Genomic DNA, 23850 nt, shown 5'->3' with positions numbered 1-23850 from the left:
GGCTTACAGGTCTAAGAGAGGTTGGTGAAGTTCAGGAATGCAGTGCCTGTATCATGGTTGACCTCTAAAATAAGCTGTTCTGTAACTGTCACAGAGTTAAACCCTTTGGTACCCTTAGTAATAAGGCAGCAGCCTGTTTAAATTAATGGCAGATTAACCCTAAATATGTTTAATTCTTCAGGACTTCTGTGGATAGGTGTAGCAGAAGTGTTAGCTTGTGTTATCTGAACTCAGTCTGCCTCTCTTTTGCTGCTAACTGGCAGCAGTACATGAATTTTTTTTTTTCTGAGTATCTGTAAACTTCCCCCTACCCCCATTCTTTCTTTTCAGTGCAAGTGACTTGGTCATGAGAGTGGATGCTCTTCTTTCTGCTCAACCAAAAGGAGAGGCAAGGATTGAATACCATTATTTTGAAGAACGATACAGGTATAGGATTACTGGCATTTGCTGAGCAATATGCTTCTCCTTTGTCTTTTATCACTCCCATTGCTTTATGCTGCATTTAACTTAAAAAGTCCAAGTAACAATAGGAAAGTTTCCAACAATTTTCAGAGCACAGTGAGATTCCAGAAATTATTTTTATCTGTCTACCTATCTCTATACATGTACATGTGTATTTTTTTTTTCTCTAACTAGTTTCAGAAGGCACACAGCATTTAGGAAGCAATTTGACTTCAGAATGAGATGGACAGTGTTTTTCCTATGTGTATCCATATGTTTGATACTTTAAAAATGTTTTTTCTTCTGTTTAGTGCAGTTAAACTGAGACCAAAAGAGGGGGAGACATACTTTGATGTTGTGGCTATAGTTGATCCTGTGACCAGAGATGCTCAAAGACTTGCTCCGTTACTTCTGGTATGCATGTAATGTTGTGATGCATTTTATGGCCATTTCAGAAAGTTGTCTCAGTTCTGGAATTTTGGAATGTGTGCCTTCTTCCTTGACTGGGTGGTGACCTGTGGCCTTCTGATAATGCCTCAGAGTTGCACCATTTGTTAGTGAAAACAATTACACTATGCTACACACCAACAAGCTGATGCTTGGATATTGTCTAGATAGCTTTTAGTTCCACCATTTTAACAGTTTAGTTTGCAGTGACTCTGTTCTTGAGGAACATCTCTACATCTCATAGAATTCCTTCAATGTGAGGGAGCAGGCAGATGTTCTTAAAACCACCAATTTAAAGTTGGGTGTGGTAAGCAAATAATGAGAAGGGTGGATGGAGAATGAGCAGGTAACATGCCTCCTGGAGGTCCTGTCTATGAAAACAGTCATCAGCTTTCCTAGTTAGCATTTTAAGGGATATCTTTTTCTCATTACTTTAGGTTTTGAACCAATTGATAAATATGAACCTAAGAGTGTTTATGAACTGCCAGTCCAGGCTTTCTGACATGCCACTGAAAAGGTAAGCAATGCCGGGGTCAACAGGAGAGAGAAAGAAAAACCTGTTGGAACATGCAAGCACAGAAACATGGTCAGGCATCTTAGAGGACATCTCAATAGCTGCACTGAGCTTGTTTATATATAGCATCATTTCCCACAGAGAATTTGTGCATAGCTCGAGGTAATTCTGCTGGTTTACAAGTTGGATGCTTTTTATTATTTATATAGATAAAGTTAACTTACTAATCTTAATGGTCGAGTCTTGCACATTCTGTTTGGTCCTTCAAGATGAACACTGATCTGTTCTAAGGTCAGCACAACCTGTGTTGCTTGGAGACACTGGAGTTCTGGGAAAGCCGATGCCATCGGCAAGTTCATTTGAAAGTGGAATATTTACAAAGTTTGGCAGAAATATGTTCTAACATTTTCTTTCTGAAATTGCAGCTTTTATCGCTATGTTTTGGAGCCAGAGATTTCTTTCACAGCAGATAACAACTTTGCTCCAGGACCAATTGCCAAGTTTTTGGATATGCCCCAATCTCCATTGTTCACTTTAAACCTAAATACTCCTGAGAGCTGGATGGTGGAATCTGTTAGAACCCCATATGACCTTGATAATATTTACTTAGTGGAGGTAAGAGAAATCAACATGTTCGTAATACTGCATTTAAATGGTGTTTTTCCAGGGCTTATTTTTGTAATGGGAAAGAAATACGGAATTTTAAAGTGCTGTTGAACATATAACTGTGGATATTAACACCTTTTACATTTGCACCCTACATGTTTTCTAGATGGAATGCAGGTAAACTGAAGTTCGCTATTCTCAATTACTCATGGGTGCCTGAATCACAGGTTGAAAAATACTGCAGGATTGAAGCAGCTCCTACAGATGCTTTGAGTGTGTATATAACATTTCAGAGTGTCCTGAGCTAGAAACAAAGAAACTCGTTGGGTATTAAATAACTTCAGTTTGCTAGTTGAGGAATTCTTTTGGGTTTAGAGCTCCCTACAGCTCATGGCACAGCTAAAAATAAGACTGTTATGTTTAAAACCTTCTTAGAAATTTTGAGGTAAGATCTAAGTCCTCTTCCAGAGAGTAAATTGTACTTACTTCCCCTTGCTCTGAAAAGCCACCAAACTGGTTTTAGCTGCCCTTTGCCTTCATAGCTTTTGTTGTTGACAAACTTTCCTGTGGCCCACAAAAGGATATGCAGTATAAATAAAACCGTAAAACTGGTTCAGCTGAAATCCACTCACTTGCAGTAGGTTTAGGAGCTGAGTGCTGCCGGAACAGGCCTTGAATTAGATTGTTAGAATAATCATCTGGGCAGTGCTGCCCCACATGCATGGGGATAAGATAAGAAGGAAAGAAAGATTGAAGGGGCTGATGCTAAGCAGAAAAATGAGCTTTAAAAGGAAAAAAGAACATCTGTATGTACAAGTTGATGATTTTTCACTAATCTTTAATGGGATGGATAATTCGGTGCTAATAATCATTAAAATTAGCAGTTAACAGCAAGAGGTTAGTTTTCAGCTCTAGAAATAGTGGGCTAGTCAGTGGTTACAAAACGCACTACACTAACAAGTCATGGTGGGCACTAAAAACAATTCAAAATTAGGACATCCGTATGTGATACAAAGTAGAAAATTCTGGATTTCATGGTACAATGTTACAATAATAAATGTTAAATGAGGCCGTCAAATAGTCTTGTCCTGAAAGAAGCCATTATTTCATTGCCCTTGAAGAACTGCAGATATATATATATATGCATATATGTATATTTATCTGCCATACATGTAATGAGATTGTCAAACCCTTTAAAACTGACCTCTTGAAAAGCAACACTCTGTATAACCTTGTGGTCACTACAAATGTGTGTTACTTTCTCACTGAACATTATATTATTAATCTCCTCTTCTGCATCTGATATTGTTTGGGAATATGATGCAGTATAGTGGTAGAGTCCAATATTACTTATCCTGTACTAGTTATTCCAAAATTTAGGAAATCAGGTGTTTGTTCATGTGTGCTTTATTTTTCTTGTTTAGTTTTGTTTGGGTTTAGGGGTTTTATTTGTTTGTTTTTCATCTCTTAACTGTAAAACCATAAATGAACCACCAAATCGCTGATACTACTATGCGTTTCAAGCTTGACTCCCATGCCCTATCTTAGATTAACTGAAATGAGAGAAAGGGGGATTAAATGCTTCAGGCATTTGAAGTACCATCCAAAGCCTCCAAGTAAACAGTAGCTTTACTTTTGCAGGTGCACAATTTCTAATTCCTCATATGCAGCCTGTTGGCGCTGTAGCAATTAAACTGTCATTTTGGATGTGCAATGGCAGAAGATGCTTTGTGAGACCAGACTGATGTTTTGGTTATGTAGTGTTCTCAAGCTACAGCCGAATTTAGCCTGGTAGGGATCTAAGTTGGTTTTGTGTTGGTTTTTTTTTCTTTTTATTTTTCTCGGCACTTTTTGGTGTAGGAAAAATGGAACTGGTATTTCTGACAGTACCCTAGCACTCTGTAAAGAGTAATGCAGTGCAAAACAAATATTTATTTCAGGTGACAAATACTAGATGAGACTACCTTTAAACAGGTTTAGATTCAAAGTCCTGGAGCCCATCATAACTTTTTATGAGATGCCAGACCTATCACTCGACTACATTCTCAATAAAATGCTTAAAATATAAATAGTAAAATAGAGCAACAGTCCTTCTCTTTTCTTACCCTAACATCTTACCACTTGAGATTCAACTCTTTTTGGTCAGAGACACTCTTAACAATGTGTGTGTGAAGTCTGTCACTTGAAGGAGCTGAGTTCTTTGAGCCTTTTTAGGTATTTGCTGGTAAAATTAAGTGTTATTTAATAACTGTGGCTATTTTAGAGAGTAACTGAATCACTAAAAATTTGCACTTTTGAGCTAGTGCTGAATTCAACAGTATCTTTTCCTTACAGGTGGACAATGTTGTAGCTGCAGAATATGAATTGGAGTATCTGCTTCTGGAAGGACACTGCTATGATATTACTACTGGACAGCCACCTCGGGGACTCCAGTTTACACTAGGAACTACAACCACTCCAGTCATCGTTGATACCATTGTTATGGCCAACTTGGTAAGCATTCAGTTGAAACTGGCAGCAAATAACTGGTCCTCCAGTCAGCACAATCACTTGCATAAACTATGAAGCATTTTCTAGTATGTGGGTTATGGATATGTGGCATTACTTACACTACGAAGTTGCTCACAAATGTACCGGAACCACATCATTCCTAACTCTGATGTCTAAAAGCTTGCAGTGTAGTTAGATGTCTCTTACCTTTTCAAGATGTACCCCTTTCCTTGCAGCTTGCCGAGAAGAGTCTTCTGGAATATCTTAAAATGATGCCAATGTTCTTTAGCAACCTCTTTCCAGGGAAGGTCTAGACAGGGTACTCCTTAGACCATCCATTCTGGTACTGTAAGCCTCAGGTGGGCAGCTGTCTTGTTTTGGGACCCATTTCTTCAGGAGACCTGTGGAACATATGGAGAGAGTCAGCAAGAATAGCTGACATTCTAGAAAATAGCAGAAGTGTGAAAGAATGGGAACTGCTTAATTTAGTTGAGGAAAGGTGATGGAAATCCAGGAGTGAAGGGGTATGAAAAGACCAGGAACATGCCCTGGGCTTTTTTTATTACTTTGTATTTTTTATATATATATATGTATATTATAGAAAGCAGACTGGTTCATGAAATTGCATGCACAATAGAAAACTGGAAGGGACATAGAAGCATGACTACAAATATTCATATCCTCTATAGGTGCAATAGTCTAAATCATAGAAGAAAATGTTCAGATCTGGAACATCAAACTCCAACAAGATGTGTATACAAAATTTGCATTTCACATTGTAATTTCTTAAGTTCTGCAGAAAAGATATCTGTAACTATATGATATGAATTATGTTACTGTTTGCTGTTGTAGATGAAATACCAATCTGTAGAGCTTTAGAAATTATTTAGATTTAGTTTTGTACTTTAGTTTTGACTTTTCATGCACTGGACTGTAGTTACCAATGAGTGTTTTGAAATCCACTTACTCCCTCATGAAGACAAGCTTTTGCATAAAAAAGCTTGCACTGTTCCAAACAAGGCACCCTGAAGACTCTCATCTATCAAACAATGCTAGACTTTTCCATATGCCTGTCTCCAATGGAAAAAACCAACAGTTTTGAATAGAACTTCCGGGATTTTTTTTCTCCTGTTTTTAAGGACTTTAATGCTGTAAGGTTATGTTAATCAGCTGGCTTACAAATAACTATTTCCAGATTTAAACAGTGGGTCAAAATACATGACTTAAAAACTTGGTTTTCTACATTTGTGTTTTCTGGAAACAGACAAATACTCTTTTTGCTTTATAGGGCTACTTCCAGTTAAAAGCTAATCCTGGTGCATGGACTCTAAGACTGAGAAAGGGCAGATCTGAGGATATCTACAGAATATACAGGTAGGACAGTTAAAGCAGTAACTCAGTCTTTCTCTTGTGAAACTTCTGAGCTAGGTAGGCATTGTAATATGTGAATCTAAAAGTTCCCTTGCCACAGTGTAGTGAACTGAACAGCAGGGTACATTTTGTAATGAACATAAGTTATGTGAGATGAATGGAATTCATTCATTTTAAAAAACGCAGTAAGTGCATGTTCAGATACTTGTATTTGTTTCATTTCCACGTCTCAAACCTGTTTTACAATGCTAAGACTTAAAACCATGTAGAAAAATACATAGAAGAAAAAGAACACATTTCTGCATTGTAGTAAAGGTCAGTATTTTACTCTATTTTCAGCCATGATGGCACAGACTCTCCACCTGAAGCTAGTGAAGTTAGTGTTGTTCTCAACAACTTCAAGAGCAAAATTATTAAAGTGAAGGTGAGTTCAAAAGCTAGAGCTTCTCTTAAAAAACATTGTTTGACCAATAGTGGGGAAGAAACTTTGATTAAGGCCTGATGATCTACGTCCTACAAGCAAGCACTTATGGCAATTTATGCAACATTCAATAATAAGAGAATTATCTGTAGACATGGTTTTGGTATTTTGAGACAGGAGAGAATAACATATAGTTGCTGTTCCATTTGTATGCCCATGAGAAACAATTACGCTCATGTTTTACTGACTCAGTTGTGCTTGTGACTTCAGAAAAAAAGTCAGTTTTGTATGGACTGTATACATATGGTAATAAATATTCAGTGTATCCATTGAGCCAGTATTTTATCTGTTACAGATAAATTTTATTCATCTGGCAATAAATTATTTAAATAAAAGAAGGATTTTTTAATTATATATATAAATAAGAGGTAAATTTAAAAAGGTAAATTAGTAATTTGTCTTTAGGGTTGCCTATCAGATAACAAGAGCTGAAAAGATTAAGGAGGTCAACTGGTAAGACAAGTGATGGTTATCATACATCCGACTCAGTAGCCAGTAATACCATTTAGAAACATAAGGGGGAGGGGGAGCATTAGTTGGTTTCTTTTTTTCTTTGCCAGTCTCCGTCACCAAGAACCTCTCTGCATTTTAACTATCTAGACTAACATGCCTTAGGTGTCTGAAAACAGCTTTGCCATCCATTCTGAAAATGCTGATTCTCTAAGCAGCTTAGGTTACCTGTCAGTTCATTCTACTGGGCAGAATTCACATGGATACAAACAGAGCTAGTATCAAAATAACTCTATGGCTGTTTGTGAGTTGTGATTCCAGTCACTAAAGCAGTATTATATGCTTTACAGGTTCAGAAAAAACTGGATATGATGAATGAAGATCTACTAAGTGATGGTACCAGTGAGAATGAATCTGGATTTTGGGAATCCCTCAAATGGTAAAACTAATTCAATAATAACCTGAAACTCTCTTAAAACTGGAAAACTATTTGATGATAGAGTTTCATCTGTGATATTCCATCGCTATCTACTAAGACTGCTTGAATTTGGGGCTATCTTTCATAGGGATATCTTTCGTATCATTTCCTCTGCTGCTAGAGACCAGGGCATTGCTTTGCACCTGCTTGCCTTCCCTTATCCCCACTGCTACCTGGGAGCCTGTGAACATAGTTCATTTCCAGCAGCTGCATCTCTGCCAGCAATCTTTCAATTGATGTTCAGTGTTCACAGATAAGCCATTGGTACCTCCCCCCTTGTCTGCAGTACCCTCTCTTGTGGAGAATAGCCTGACCAGCATGGGGGGAATGATACCAAACCCCACAGTTATACTGTGTTAAACCAACATTGTAGCAATTCATCATCTGTTGCACTCTTTCCTATACAGCTGTCCCTTACTCTCTTGTCCTTTATATAAATACATTTATCCTTTCAGGGGATTCACAGGAGGACAAAAGAATGAAGATGTGAAACAGGATAAAGATGATGTCCTAAATATATTCTCGGTGGCTTCAGGACACCTGTATGAAAGATTCCTACGGTGAGTCCTGCAGTCTCAAATGATAATGTGCCCTGATTTCCACAGAAGAAAGGTTAGAATTTGCAAGAATTTAAAAAAGCCCCAAAACTTTCTCAGCAGCTCAGAAGTCCTCTAGATTGTGTATAACATTCACATGCTCAAACCAGACTTGATTTAATAGATGGCATTGTCTCTGTCCTACATTTTCTCACTACAGTATAACCAAATCCAAATGTATTGTTAGGATACTATAGAATAAGTTGTTGCTTTGGAAAAGAACTTCCATTCTCAAAGGACTGTGAAAGCCAACAGGCTGCATATTCTGACTCATTAAAAGAAAAAGATTGTGAGAGGTTTAGTTATTCTGTAGATAAAACCAAGCAATCTGCAATAGGCTGCAGCTACCCAGTTTTTCTTCATGTGTGAAGATCAAGTTACCTGTCAGTTACTAGACTAACTGCAGCTAGCCTAGCAATGTAAACCAGCAATCTGTAATCTGTGACACAGCTGATTTCTAGCAGCTGTTTCTGTAAATGCTTTATTTTTTTTCTTTTGATAGCATAATGATGTTGTCTGTGCTGAAGCACACCAAGACCCCTTTAAAGTTTTGGTTTCTGAAGAACTACTTATCACCTACATTCAAGGTTTGTAACTCATTAGAAATTTATTCTGTGGTGGGGAAAGGATTTGGTTTTCAAGTTGCAACCTCTGTAACATACTCCTTTGTAAGCACATACACACCTGTCTGTATACCTTCTATTTTGACAAAGAATCAAGTTGGTGTAAGCCGGCAATTGTCTAGAAAGCTGTGAGAAGTAACAGGCAAGTTGACAGTAGACTCATGCTGCGGGTAAATATTTAAGAGAAGAGCACATATTAGGAAAATCATACTTGAAATAATCTGAACTGACACAAGAAAGGTGTAGATTTTAAGATAAAATTCAGGGCTATAAACTTACATCTAACACATAAAGGTTGAAAGACTATAGGAAAAAAGCCTACCAACAAAGCAATACTTGTGACTAGGTGTGGAGGCAGCCCCATAAGAGGAGACAGTAAGACCACATTTCAGGCTGATGAGGTTACATGAGTGGTGCATGGTAAGGAGTGGTGCAGGCTCTAGATGAGTATACCTGAAAATATTTATGGATTATATGTGAGACATCATAAAACAAACAGCAGGATTCAAAATAGAAACCATAGGTAAATGAATGTTAAGAGATTGCAACTTGCAGTATTAGGAAAGAGCATTTCTAAGAGAACCTTACATGTTCAGCATGAACTCAAGGGGAGGAAATTGGCAGTGTCCCTGTTGGTTCAACCATGTGCTGTGCTATGACTGCTGTAGTCAATCACCTCTTGCAGTGGTACAACAAAACGCTTCCTTCCTCTCTTCCTAATGGCTGTGTTGTGTCAGCATCCCTTGACTAAACTATACTCTCTCAGTGTCAGAGGAAGCCTCACAGATGAGAATGTCAATTGCTTTGACTGTGAGGCTAGTTCTAGTGAAGAATTTCTCCAAATTACTTTCTCTCATTTCATTATTCCCAATTTCACTGCTTTGTACAGCCCTAAGTAACAGTTCTCCCATCTGAATTATTTTTTATGATTTGAGTAATGCATTCTTTTAAACTGATCTGCGGATCGCTATAAAATGGCTCATAAGTAATTGTGTGGGGCAAAATGCCAAAATATGTAGTTGTTTGATGGCAGCTGGCTTTATAATTTGTATTGATTGTTCAGTTTGGGGTTATGTCTTTGAAGTAACAAGGAAACTATAGTTTCTCTTTGTGGTATTTCATTTTCTAATGTTCTGTGCCTTACTATAGGACAGAAGTCTGCCTCTTGTAATGAACTTTTCTTTTTCCTGCAGAGGAACAAAAAACTGAAATAAGCTACTTTTTTCCCCCCTCCCTCTGCAGGAGTTCATCCCATACATGGCAAAGAAGTATAACTTCCAGTATGAGCTTGTCCAGTATAAATGGCCACGCTGGCTTCATCAGCAAACAGAGAAGCAGCGTATTATCTGGGGTTACAAGATCCTCTTTCTAGATGTGCTCTTCCCATTAGCTGTTGATAAAATCCTGTTTGTGGATGCTGATCAGGTAACATAGAGATTGAAATTACTCTGCATTTTCTTTTTTCTTTAAGAACAGTATGTTCTTGAGTACAGTTTCTGTTATTGGAAAGGTTACAAGTTTGAGCCCTTTGCAGGCACGATTGATGGTTGATTCTGTAACTATAGCATGCTTCAGTGAGTGTTATTTTTCCTTCCTGTTCCCACAAAGATTGGTTTTGTTGGCCTGTACTTTTCTTTTGGCTGGTTCCTCATTCACTCACTCTGAGTCCAGCCAGTTTGCCAAATAGATTCTTGTTTCACCCTTCCATTTTCCAGTTGTGACTGTTCTCCCAGCCTGCAGCTCACTTACCACATACGGTATTTTCTTAAGTCACTGAACACCTTCCCACCCACCCCACCCCCCCCCCCCCCGGCTTCCCACTTGGCCAGACTTGAGTGGCTTTCAGAGGAGCGGGAGGGCAAATCCCCTGTGCATGAAGCCATATTCTGCTGCAAAGCAAATGCTATAAGGCTTTGTACATGCTTATTGCCTGGAGGGTTTGGAAGTACAGGATACATTATTCCTTCAAAAAGATACATGAAGCTGAGAAGTACAGATTATCAACACGTAAGTAAAAAACGCCTTAGGTGTTTTGGCATATGTACAGTGTGATCCTATGTCAGTTAAAACCATTACAACTTAAGTATCACCTAGTATAGATTTTAATCTATGCTGCTTTCATTTGAGACACTTTTTGTTGCATTTATAGAAGAGATATTAATGCATTTTTCCCACCAGAGTGATATTTTTAAAGTAGTATCACTGCCACATCATCTGCGTCAAGAAGACATTAAAAAGCCTTCATCCCTGAAGGGTGTGTGAACTTTACAAGAGGAAAGGATACAAAGGATCACAGCAGAGTTCATAGTGAGAATTCTTGCTGCTTATTAAGCAATAATTTGGTACTCCAGCTGTCAGACCAACCCCTATCAGTTTATTTTAAGCTCTATTTTAGTTTCTCCAACTCTAAGGGCAGCTTTAAAACACCTTTTGTGCTGTTTCTGTACTACATATGCACAGTGCAAAAGACAGAAGGGTATAATGGGTAATTCTTCTTCTGTTTGCTCAGTTTGAATTAAATCCTGACCAGCATTTCCAAAGAACTGGTGATTGGCTTCTGCCTTCTAAATAAAATGTCCTTTTCCTTCAGATTGTGCGCACAGATCTAAAGGAATTACGAGATTTCAATCTAGATGGTGCTCCTTATGGATATACTCCATTCTGTGACAGTCGAAGAGAAATGGATGGCTACAGGTTCTGGAAATCAGGATATTGGGCAAGTCATCTAGCTGGAAGAAAATACCACATCAGGTACTGAAGAATTCATTTTTTTCCTAATAGCGGGGGGAAGCTTTTGCTACTGCTTAGAACTAACAGAAAACTAGCTGAGGTGAAAACAACGTTGCAGTGAACCACTTGTTGCTTACTGTTGCCTCTTTAAGGTTCCTTTGCCTATGGTCCATTTGAAGCCCTAGGGGCACTGAAGTCACTTTCAGTATGCTACAACTTTTACAGATGAAGAACTGAAGTGTTAACTAACCAGACATCTTCATTTGTTAATAACAAGTGTTGGAAGAAGGGACTGCATGACAGCAAAGCTAAGATAGATTTGTTGGAATTTTTTTTGTATGTGCCATGACCTCGTTAGAACTGCTTTCCTGCCTTGTCTTAGATAATTTGATGTACTGCTACCAAGAGATTGTTTCAGCATACTGTATCTTGGGGTTTACTGGGGCTGCAGTAAGTTACCTATCAGTCAAATGTCATTACTAATTGCATCATCTCCATATAGTGCTCTGTATGTTGTGGATCTGAAGAAGTTCAGAAAGATAGCAGCTGGAGATCGACTCAGAGGACAATATCAGGGTCTTAGTCAGGATCCTAACAGTCTGTCCAACCTCGACCAGGTGTGTTTTTATTGGGTTTGTGTTGCTTTATGGGCTATAATGGCAGATTGTGTCCTCTCCTTCCCTGGCCAAACTTCAGTCACAGCCAGATACCAATAGCAGGTATTGATAGCATCAACCATAACAGCTGGGTGGAAACAACACCTTACCCTTAAATGTCTTAAGACTATCAAATTTTCCAGTATACTTCTAGACAAATACATCACACAACTGGGTATTTGTTTCTTGGGCTGTGCACTGACTTAACACCAAAATAAGACTTGTATTGTGGCAGATGATAAAAATAACACTAATGTTTTAATCAGTTAGGAATGGTTTTCCAAACTTATCCAGTACAGGTTTGATACTAGATTCATATTATTGGTTTACTATTGTTTGCTAAATAACTGATTTTCAACAAAGTAAGATTAACAGTTATAGTATGCAGTTTTTTCCCCAAAGGACTTTGTTTGGAATGAAATGTTGATTCAACATATATTTGCACTGGAAAAAAAAATAAAAAAAAAAAAAATCACACTTTACAAAAGTTAAACTTCTCTATACTATCTGGTTTGAGGGTTATTCCTCCTACCCTGCACATACTAACTCATATTCTTCACACCAGGATTTGCCTAACAACATGATCCACCAGGTGCCAATTAAATCACTGCCACAGGAGTGGCTGTGGTGTGAAACATGGTGTGATGACTCCTCAAAGAAGAGAGCAAAAACCATTGATCTGGTAAGTACAGTATGGCTCCCTCAGTCTTATGTCACAAGAGTGACCAGTTTTAGAGGCACTTCCCTAACTTCAGATCTAGGTGCCTGTACTGTTACCTAAATGTTTCCAGCACTTCTGGTTTTTTCCTTTAGCTTTTGTATTTCTCTTACCTGGAGCAGTGGCATTACTGTGAATTTGGAAAGAGACTTTACCCTGTACTCCGCCTAAACACAGGCATGCGTGGTTCACCAACAACAGATGGCAGTCCAGGGAGGGGGAAGCATACCTCTCTTTAGTAAATTAACCTTTTTCACATGTTAAGTATCTGAGCAGTTCTTATGTTTTGTTTGCAGTGTAATAACCCAATGACCAAAGAGCCCAAGTTGCAAGCAGCAATGCGTATAGTTCCAGAATGGCAGGACTATGATCAAGAAATCAAACAGCTCCAAAGTCTTTTCCAGAAAGAAAAAGAAACGGGAATACCAGCCGAGATGCCAGGACAACATACACACGGTAATCTGTTAGGCAGTTTCTCTACTACTTCGAGGTTTTTCCTATCTGGAGTAGTGTTAAGTTGCATACTTGCTCACTGTTAAGCTTGCACGATGCAAAAGCTTACATGGACAAGCTGTTAAATAATGTGTATTTTAATAGGACAGAAAGACCTTGGTGAGCAAGGCTGGTGTAACTTCACCTGCTTCTGAAACGTAGAGAACAGAGAGCTCTATTGCACGCTTATTCCAGTTCTGTTAAAGACCCTCACTGTTTCTGCAATTTTATGACCTGGCCTTATCTTAACCCTTAATTAAAGTGCCACTATACAGAATGGGTATGAATTGTACTTCAGTCACGGGTAACCTTGCAAAGAACAAGCCTTTGGCTGTTTATGTACTAATTTTCAAACTAATCTCCCAATTGAGGCAGCTGGAAACGGAATGTTCATTTTTCTCTCCTCTTTAACAGATCCAGCAGCACATGTGGAATTATGATCCATGGAGAAAAAATTCAAGTTAGACTGTTTCACAGACAATTTTTATACGGAAAGCTAGGTTTTCTTCTGGTATGTCTGCAAAACTGCTGAATAACTGAATGGGATGATGTATGCATTTTTATTACTTGCCTTTGGGTTAATTTCTGAATATGAAATAGGATCGGGATTGCTGGAATTAGCAGTACTGGTCTTTTGCACCTGTGGTGGAGATGAAAGAGCCCAGGATGGAATTCGGCATTTCAGAAACAAAACTTCAAAATCCACTGGAAAAGCCAAGAGCCTGTTCCTTCAGCTGTTGCTGCCTCCACCACTGATGAAGATCCTGTTAGCCTCAGATCTGACTCCAGAGCTTGGAAATCACAGACCTATTGAGCCACTGGCTAGAACATAAGTCCCAACCTCAACAGATGGAGATAATTTTTCCAGGTACCATTAAAGGTTCAGACTTATGCCTTGAATGGGATACTGTTTTATCTGCAGGGTTTCAAATGGTCTGAATTGCTTCTCAGATTTGTTCAGTATGCCCTTGGTTTTGTAAAAAAAAAAATCTAGTATTACTTAGATTTTCTATTTCCTGTCTTCATTTACTGGCCAATTTTTGATGGTTTGGCTTAATGTAAAGCTATCGCAATCTATTAAAATGTCCACCCAAATACAAATGCCTACACTTACAAAGTGAGCTAAACATGGAATTTGACACCCTAGCCCACCTGACTTGAATCAAAGTGCCCTCCCTCCTTCCTGCTCCAAGTTTAAATTACTCTGCAAAACTGGTAGGGCCTTAGTATTGCTGTGGTTCTCTGATTCACGAATGTGTTTTGTTATGAAATCTGTGGAAGCTTGGAAGTTTATCATCTTGTACATTTCATTAACTTTATTTTTCTTCAAACAGATGTCACATCAATAAAAACTTTGGTGTTCTTAGGTCTTAAGCTTTAGTTCACGCTCAGTCCTTTGGGCATCATTTCTGCTTGCACACTTGACAGTCCTAATTTGATTTTGGGGTTTGTGAATATTTCACCTGCATTTGTTTTCATTCTGTGCCCAGACAAGACACAAGAATTAATCATCATTCATATCATTCATATTCATGTCAATTTTTAAAGGAGATAATGCCACAGTTCTGTTATGAACATACCAATTTAAAAAACTCAAACCCCGTTTCCCTCATTCTGTAGGATTATTGTCTGCTCCCCCAAAACGTCGAGAAGTTGAAGAGTTGAAATTTAAGAACTCAAGTAGTATTTCTAGCAGTAAAATATAATTCCCTATATACTGGGATCGTTTCTGCCTCCCATGTTTTTATACAGATCAATGTTCTGTGCTGTAAGAGCATCACACTAAAGATAATCCTGACTTTATAAATTCTTCTAAAATTCTTCTATTATACATACTGTAGATGTTTTTGAGGAATCTAAACTCTCTAACTGCTGGCTTGAACTGTTCAATAGGGCAGCTGAACAGAAAAGCAACTCTTCTCCAGCCAGCTCAATAAAGGGCCCACATCCCTAACCCAAACTCTTAAAAAAACATGTTAAAAGAAAGACCTGGGATCCCCTAAACACACATTGCTGGCACTAGTGACAAGGTCAGTAAATTAATCAGGAACACTGCCCATACGCCTCTGGTGGGTATCAGAAGTGGGTGATTCTAGAAAGGTATTGGAAAGGACAGGTTTATAATCTCCCCCTCTCCTGAGGAAAAGCCTTGCGAACATGGGGGGCTGGATATCAAACCAGGAACTTCAAGAGTATGAGTTATCAGCTGAGGTATTTTCCACCCTGTGAGTTTCTAAATTCAGAGTCTCCCTACTGCTCTCTAAGTTACAAGTCGCTTATGCTTTCCATCAAGACTGTTCCAGTTAAGGACAAGCAGACTTTAAAGGGATTTTTCTTTCTTCTAGTGCAAAATGCAATTATGTGCCTGCCCACCAATTAATTACATATTATGTTGATTAGCCTGTTCTAAACAGATAATACAGCACATGTAAGACTACCCTTTCTGTGTTCAGCTACCACATCTGCCTCTCTGGAGCACATGGAATGAATAGCACAGGATCAGGTAGGCAGCAGCTGTCCAACAGTTTCATTGAGGGCAGTAGAGGAGAACAGTTTAGGATGAATGGTGTGTGAGCAGGGAAAGACTCTGCCTAAGCCCTCAGAACAAGAGATGCCAGTTTTCTGCAAAACAAGACCCTCTCCTATCTAGAGCCACATCTTGCTGCCTATATTATTTGAAGCTAAAAGATAAAGAAGCAAGTAACCTCTGAAATTCAGCACAAAATTTACAATGGTCTGTTCGGAGTTGAATAGGGAGCAAATATTCTTAAATGTCAGCTATAGATTTCTCTTTTTTTTTTTTCCCCCAGTTATGCTCTTCCATTTTAATAATGAATGTATGTACTTAACTCCCCACTTTCTTTAACTGTAAGATCTAGGAAGCCATGGAGGATATTTTTGTTCCCTCTGGTTAACAGAGACCATGCTCTTCTGGTTCAGCTCTTTTTAAGGAAAAAAGATAGTAATAAATCAATTCACCACTGGTACAGAAAGAAACCATGAACATGTACTGTGATATTTGGAACCTTTTCCAGTATTCTTAAGAGTCCTGGACCTGTTCTCAAGTACATTATAAAATGCACACGGTACTAATCATTTTGAATGTGAACTGCTCCAGTTTCTTCCTGGGAAGCCACTATTTATTTGCACAGAACAGCAGTCATACAGGAGAACAGTCACTTACTGTGAATCTGTGCACAGTGCTCAACTGGGCCACAAAAGAAAATTTCTAACAGGTCCATCTAGAAAGCATCTCAGAGCAAGTTGATTACTGAAATAGAGCTGCTTCTGATCATACCACTGATCGTCTGCTCCTCTAAACTATTAAGACTGATAATCAGAAATAGAAAAGGGGGATTACAGAGGTCACAATGTAATTTTGGATCCCTCAGACTAGAAAGGCCACTTACATGAAAAAGTGATGACACTGTTCCCAGTCTTTGGATACAAGCAGCTTGCCCTCTTGGTGAAAAGAGTCATACTGAAAAACACCCAGTACTTTATTTTAAAAGGAAGATTTCACTGCCTTGCTAGAGAACAAATAGCAGAGGAATATGTTTTTAAGATTTTTCTTTCATTTAGCTCTTGGGATGTAAAGGAAATGTAAGGGGTGGGACATGTACAAAGCAATGACAATCTTAAAAAAATGATTTAATATAAACTGTTTTGCATATCCAAATCTTCTGTAGTCTGTTCAGGAACATACCCTAACTCAGTGTAGCACTGATACCTACTTACCCAAGCCACTGGGAGTTGTTCTGTATTGAATGTTACCTGAACTGAGATTACACTGAGTTTCCCAGTACATTGGCAACAATAATATCCGTCTACCCTAATAAAGCCTTTTCTGTTCTTTACCCTGTGTCTCTCATGTCACTTAACTTTGGGTCTGATGACGGATGTTTTAATGGAGTTGCTTACAGGATATTTTTTACTTGTATTCAAGTGTTAGGATACTGTTGAAAAGCTTCTAGAAGAGAAAATTAAAGAGTTACTCCAAGCCAGTTCTTGTTAATTGTGGTATTAAAGTAACCCCTAAACTGAAAAACTGTCATTAAATGATAGAAGTGTTTTACACTTAAGGTAGATTTATATATTTTTCAACTTTACCTGTTAAAAAAAAAACAAACAACAAAACAACAAAAACCAAAAAAAGCAAACAAAAAACAACCAGGTGCTTCTACGTCAGTTTTGTTCATTTGATTAAGTTTTACACTAACAAATCCATAGCGAGCACTCAGAGAAGTTAGGATTTTCTCAAATAATAATTTCAACTACAAAGCTGTGTCTGCATCTGTTTCTGTGGTGGGAATGAATTCCAAACTCTTATGGGACTCTTGTGAAAAGCCTCTCAACCAGAGTATCTTTATTAATCAAAGAGCTACAAAATAGACTGTTTTATACAGAAAGCTCAGTTGTATGCCATAGAAATATGTATTTGGTTTCCTGCAGCTGTTTGAACTCGCACAGGTTTGGAACTGAGAGCAAATCCTAGCAGACAACTGAAAGGGGATAAAGGAAGCAGCCAGAAAGAATAAATACATGCCATATGCCTATTGCCTCCTCAACCAAGAAAGGGTTTTGCACTACCCTTCTATTTATCAAAGTAAATATTTAAGCATGTGACTGTATATAAACAGAATCACAGAATTACAGAATGGATACATGGGTTAATGTCCGAGAGTGATTTTCCTCCACCCCCAAAGTGGTGGGGGTGGGGAAAGGGAGGAAGGGATGGGGACTAATACAAGGAACTTACACAAGGAGTTAGAACTATAGTTGAGAAAAACCCAGTTTCTTTATGGCTTGGTTCAATTAGAAGGTGGCAAGCACTGCAAGATGCTTGTATTCTCTCATGGTCCTTTTTTAAAGGCCATGAGAGAAAAAGGAAAGCAGGTACTCGAAAAGCAGAGGTCCAAGGTTACCTGAGAGTATTATGAGGTGAAAGGGTACCTGCAGAACCAGAAATACACACTGGCTGCACCCCCTTGCCTCTGGCATATCAGATCTACACTGAGTAAACCTGTGACCACAGCTTTGCTGGAGCACTAACTAATCTCTCCAGAACAAAGCATGGCAAAACTCCTCTCACCTCCGTGTTCCTCCATGAGTAGCATTTGATTTTGATATAGAGAGCCATCCTTTAGTAAGGAAGCATGGTACTTCTACCAAAGAGTTTAACAAAGAATTAAAGCAGTACTTTACCCAAAGCTCTGTTCAGTGCTGCTTCTGGTATATTCAGCACAGCAGCTCAAGTCCCACTCCTATCCACACAGGAGGAACGAAAGGGAGGAAAAAACTCTACACTCATCTCAGGCACTCAATTCATTTCTTGTTTGCCTTGTACCATTTGGGCTCTAATGGGGGAACAGATCTGCAGCTGTGTGAGGGTAAGCAGTGCTTTGCCTCCAGGTAAACAAACCACCTTTCCAGACACTGCTCTTGCTGCCTGTTTCCATCTATTGATCAAATACTTGCACTGACTTAACAGTCATTAAAATGCACTTGAGTGTCATCCAAAGTACAATAGCTAGGGTGCCTTTTACATCAGGGCTTAGAAGTAGTGGCATGTAAGACTCATGCCAGTCTTACAAGCACACATACTTTGCTAAGCCTGAAGAGCTTCTCTCTACATACTTGTTTGGCCTGGATTCCTGTCCAAGACACACAGGGCAGCACCTGAGCCTACGAAAACATCCCTGCAACTGAGCACACAGCACAACCCAGCACCCTCAGCTGTACTACAGGGGCAACAGGCTGTACCACCACCCACCAGTGAGTTACTTGCCTTCTCACAACTCTAAGCCATTCTAACCATCAGCTAACACCAGCACTCCCTGCAGAAAGGGCCACTGGCCTGTCCCTATCAGCTTGCATCAGAACAAAAACCCTGTACCATCAGTGTAGGCCATCACAGTTGGTTTCTGGCTGGAAGCTCATGCTGGGCTTAGATAAGCTTCTCACATCAGTTCTCCCACTACCTCTTGGTGCGGAGTGAAGGTGATCGGAGTGTAACTTCAAACCTTGAAACTGGGAACCAGAAAGAACAGAGTTTCCATCAGTATTGTAACTCCATCTGGCAGCTGTATGGTACCTCTGCACACATCCCACCAGGTTACAGATGTCCAGGAAATGTCTTCAACTACTTTGTCTGACAAGTCCAGCCTGATCTGCAGTCACTGCAGAAACGTCTGAAGTGCACCCCAGGAAAAGAATTAAACCTGTGCCCCCTAGAACCAGGAGACTCACAAACCTGCTATCTGCAACACACCCACAGCCAGCAGAACGCAAAGCTCAAGGTTCCTCAGGGAACTGACTTTCCCAGACCCAGCCACTTCCCCAGAGCGGCCTTGAAAGTCACCACAGAAAGGCTGGCTCTGATGCTGTATTTACGCTTCCACCTTGCCTAGCAGCAACAGTGTAAATATACCAACATTCAAAGCCTACCCACAAGAAAATTCTTCTCCGTTTGCTTTGCCTTCCTCCTCTTTGCCATGTAACTATATTTACCCAATCATGATATTGCCAGTGAGTTATACACTCCATCTGTTTTGATTCAACACGCTGATCTTTGCTGACTTGAAAATAATTAAAGACCTCTCCCTCACTCTCCCTTTCTGTCTGCAGCATGTATGCCAGTTGCTTGCTGGAATCCAGATAACTGAACAGCATTGCCTCATCAGGACACTCAAGGAAAATCACTTGTGACTACTAGGTTCTATTGCTGACTAGACTTTATTAAGATCATTGGTAAGCTAGATTGCCTTGTGCTTGGAATACATTGAATTTGTTCCTTATTAAGCAGCTTGGGGTTTGATGAAGAGTGAACAGCATTTCTTGTGTGTCAAGATCTGGAATAAAGAAATATGCTTGATTACAGCACAGCAGGGTCCTCTTCTGCTCCCAGGCAGCCCAGGAAACACATGATATGCAATCAAGCATTTTTGCTGCTTTAACTCATGCTGTTACTACACCTGAGTACAAACGCACCTGGAGATGCAGGACCTGCCTGACCACAGCCCTGTGCCTGCAGGATACCAGTTTGCTGACAGGACCACTTTGAAAGCCAAAAGTCCTTATGACTGACCTATTTCACCTCCTAGAGATGAGATGTGAGAGGAAGGACTAAGACATACACCCATATTTAAGAGAGGGCAGCTGGTACTTTAGCTGAACAGGGCCAGAGGAGTATACTGTGTTACTAGTTCCAGACTCACCAATCTCACTGCCTGTTCATTGAAGGCTGTTGTACTTTTCACCATTCCCCCTCTATGAAGCACAGTCACCTCGCATACAGCCCTTGGCTTCCTCCTAAAAGATACTACAGAACACAGAACCAACTTCTTTGTTTACTTAACATTAATCCCTAACACTACAGCCATGCATATTTCTCCCTGCTTCTTTCTGGGGAAAATTTCTACCATTCACACATCTCCTTTCTCTGCTGAAAAGGACATGTCTCAGATATTAGACTCTTTAGTTACCAATCTTTTCCCTACCCATGTCTCAGATATTAGACTCTTTAGTTACCAATCTTTTCCCTATTTTTACTACAAAAAATATACAGTAAGGAATTCCAGAGCTCAAAGTAGTTCCTTCAGCCTTTAGACTGTTTTTTTGACATTTCGTGGTTTGCTTGGTTGGGTGTTTAGGTTTTTAATTTTTTAATAAAGAAAAGGAAAATCCTGCCACCCAAACAGGATATATTATTCCAAGCATTCCAGGATCAATTTCATCAACACTGCATGTAGAAAAAATGTTTCTGTGCATGTCTATTTCTGTACATCCACATGCATTCTACTAAGTATTTGCCTTTAATACCACCAAGAACCAGAGGAGGCCTTCTACTTATCCCACTGAGAATTTCTTTTGAACTGCTTGTCCACTACAATCATTAAAACCCTATTTTGACTTAATAATACAGTCCCATATGTGTTGGAAGTCCTTGTGTTTCTCCTTCCTAGATGTTAATTTCAAATTTGCCTTGCTGAAATGCTTTTGTTGTTCCTCTGCAGAAAGAGGCCCCAAGAAATATGCATTGCTGCGTATGATTCACTGCTGCAGAACAGCTGTCACCACAATTGCTTCCAGACCTTTATGAAAGCACTGAACAGCACAGATCACTGCAGAGGAAAAGAATCCCAAACACAGATTTGATACGGATTCCCACTAACTATTCCTACTAAAACTTTGCTAACTGGTCCTTAAACCTTTCAACACATGCTCTAAGGATGTATTAACATTATTTTGAAGCAACAAGGTAGGCGTTTGCAAAGCGATCGTGTATACACTCAGTGTTGCTACTAAACCCAAACCTGTAATTCCTCACACACTTTTTGACAAGAATTATGTCCCATAAAACTCTCTCAAGAGTCATTTCTGCTCTCAAGGCACCACTGATGTCCCCTGTTTTGTTTCAGACAGATGTCTGGACAAGTAACTCTTTGCTGTGCTTTTCTGGAACACGTGCCTTATCTTCCACAGTTTATCAAAAACTAATGTCATTGGGTCAGTGATTTCCAGTCATCTCTTCAGACTCTTTCTAAACACCAGTTACTGAGTTGTCCCTTTGGAAAACACTTGAAGTTATCAACTGCTTCATGTGCACTGCACCAGACCGATGAAGATACCCCAGTACTATCAATAAACAAGATGATTTTTACATACAGCACGCACATACCTAGTAAGTATCCTGGTTTTTTATAAAGCAGTTTTTCCATCTTCACCTAGGAACAAAGCTAAATGAGTTAAGAACATTTTTCCTAATGTTCTACTTTTTGTCCTTAAATTGAACTGTATTTAAGATGTGTTCAAGATTGTGTTTCTCTCTCTTGGGTAAATAAGGCCTTATCTGTTGCTGGACTGGCAGCCAGAGGCCAATTAGCAGACATGCTGACCGAATTATGCTCCTACCCCAGGAATGCATCTCTAACTCTGAATGGAGACACATTGGCAGGCTTATATGGGAAAACTCTTTGCTGCTGTTTATCTGTCCAGATCTTGGTAAGAACACATTGTTGTGTTTTCACAAGCCATTTGACTGGAGTCTTCTAAAGAACCTCAAAAATAAAGAGACTGGATCCTATTGCCCTCTTGAATGTTTTGTTTGTCCCAAGAACACTGTTGACCGCTGCCTTGAAAGGTACCACTCAAGTCAACGAATCCAGCACCTTGATACCACAGCCACAAACTTATCAAAATCACTTTAAACTAGTTGGGTTTCTCACTCCCCCGTCTTACTGCTGGGAAGCTGTTCAAACTTCACACTGACAGTGACTGAAATCATCTTCCAGCTGCCACCTAAACTTACACACAGCAATTTCACACTCATTTTTCCCCTCATGCCAATATTGGCTTTTACCTACCTCCGGGCTACTGCCCCTTCACATGCAGCAACCTTACCCTTTCTCACGGAACCAACAAGACAAGTTGGAAGCTGGTTGTTCACAATCACATTGGTGGACTCATTGGTTTTGGCTACGTGGTCCTTGTATGAACATAACCGAAGGAAAGCACTCTGATCACGCTACACAATGATGACCTTAGCAGACGTTTCAACCTGTAGATGGAGCGCTTGCACTGCTTAAAGAGTCCCCAAGTGCCTGCTCATCCCTTCCCAGCAATTTCTAGCAATTTTTAAATTGGGAAATATTTGTCCCGTGTGGTTTACTCTGGCATTCCATTAAAAAAAAAAAAATAATAAAAATCCAGAAGACAGAAAACTGGAGCTTGGCAAACTCAACTCAAATCAGCTCCAAGTAGGAAGAAGAATGCATTCTCATGCCCCACAGCTGCATGCTGGCTGTGTCGCATGCATGTTAAGACATGCAATGTCTTTACATGCAATGAGAACTCTCTGAAGAACTAATACATTTGCTATATTTGCTACTATTAAGTTAAAAGGCTTTTCAGTGAAGTTCAAATATAGTTACCACAGAAAAGTCTAACTGCTTCCAGGAAAAGAAGCAGCCAGACATGAACTTCTGGATCTGCTGTGGGTGGCTTTTTGTTTGTTTGGCTGCTTTGGTGGCTGGGGATTTTTTTACAATTTATTAGTAATAAAATCTGGTGGAAGCAATTTTATTTCACTTGCTATCAACTTTCTAGTGCAAATCATGAGCCAATTCATTCAAATGAACACTATCATCCCTTTTTAGCACTACACTAGAATGCCTCTTTTACAAAAATGGATTGGTTCTAGGAGAAATGGGCTGGAAACACAGAAATCTTTACACTACATTGAACCAGGTTTATTTGGTCCACCGCCTTGTATCTAATCATGATTATCACAAGCTCTTTGGCAAGACTGGGCAAAAAGTCTTGTAGAAAGCAATTTAGAAACCCCTGCATAGTTCTAAGATCATCTCTCTTCCTCCCACTATGGCAAAGAGGACTCAGACATAAGGGTAGAAGTCTGTATTTCTTACAGCAAGATCATACTTCCAAGAGAAGCTGTCATATCACATCCCACTCAGAGAAACACTTTTGCCTGGGGTACACCAACACCTTAAGAAATCTGGAGAGGGGCTTTTTACAAGTCTTGTAGGGACAAGCCAAGGGCTTTGAACTGACAGAGGGGAGATTTAGATGAGACATCAGGAAGAAATTCTTCCCTGTGAGGGTGGTGAGGCCCTGGCACATGGTACCCAGAGAAGCTGTGACTGCCCCATCCCTGGCAGTGTTCAAGGCCAGGTTGGAAGGGGCTTGGGAGCAACCTGCTCTAGTGGAAGGTGTTCCCATGGCAGGGGTTGGAACTG

General features: G+C 39.5%; 1 protein-coding gene across 5 annotated transcripts in view; it reads left to right on the top strand.

Moving 5' to 3' along the window:
* UGGT1 (UDP-glucose glycoprotein glucosyltransferase 1) overlaps positions 1–14467 on the top strand; it is a 41776-nt gene extending 27309 nt beyond the window's left edge. For 3 of the 5 annotated variants that reach the window (XM_057432991.1, XM_057432993.1, XM_057432992.1), the window contains 16 exons: positions 331–426; positions 753–855; positions 1326–1405; positions 1828–2017; positions 4343–4501; positions 5787–5872; positions 6209–6293; positions 7151–7239; positions 7734–7838; positions 8377–8461; positions 9740–9922; positions 11088–11248; positions 11730–11844; positions 12449–12565; positions 12898–13057; positions 13199–13412. In XM_057432991.1, the coding sequence (XP_057288974.1) occupies positions 331–426; positions 753–855; positions 1326–1405; positions 1828–2017; positions 4343–4501; positions 5787–5872; positions 6209–6293; positions 7151–7239; positions 7734–7838; positions 8377–8461; positions 9740–9922; positions 11088–11248; positions 11730–11844; positions 12449–12565; positions 12898–13057; positions 13199–13248 (1864 nt within the window). In that variant the 3' untranslated portion in view covers positions 13249–13412. Of the gene's footprint in view, positions 1–330; positions 427–752; positions 856–1325; positions 1406–1827; positions 2018–4342; positions 4502–5786; positions 5873–6208; positions 6294–7150; positions 7240–7733; positions 7839–8376; positions 8462–9690; positions 9923–11087; positions 11249–11729; positions 11845–12448; positions 12566–12897; positions 13058–13198; positions 13413–13507 lie in introns of those variants that run through there. The other 2 variants (XM_057432994.1, XM_057432995.1) reach the window with 2 other exon arrangements.
* The last annotated feature ends 9383 nt before the right edge of the window (positions 14468–23850 follow it).

Source organism: Pezoporus wallicus, unplaced genomic scaffold (assembly GCF_028554395.1).
Source record: "Pezoporus wallicus isolate ANWC-B61680 ecotype Strahan unplaced genomic scaffold, APGP_CSIRO_Pwel_v1 contig_15, whole genome shotgun sequence".
Lineage (NCBI taxonomy): Eukaryota > Metazoa > Chordata > Aves > Psittaciformes > Psittacidae > Pezoporus > Pezoporus wallicus.
This window is presented reverse-complemented; position numbering and strand designations above follow the sequence as displayed.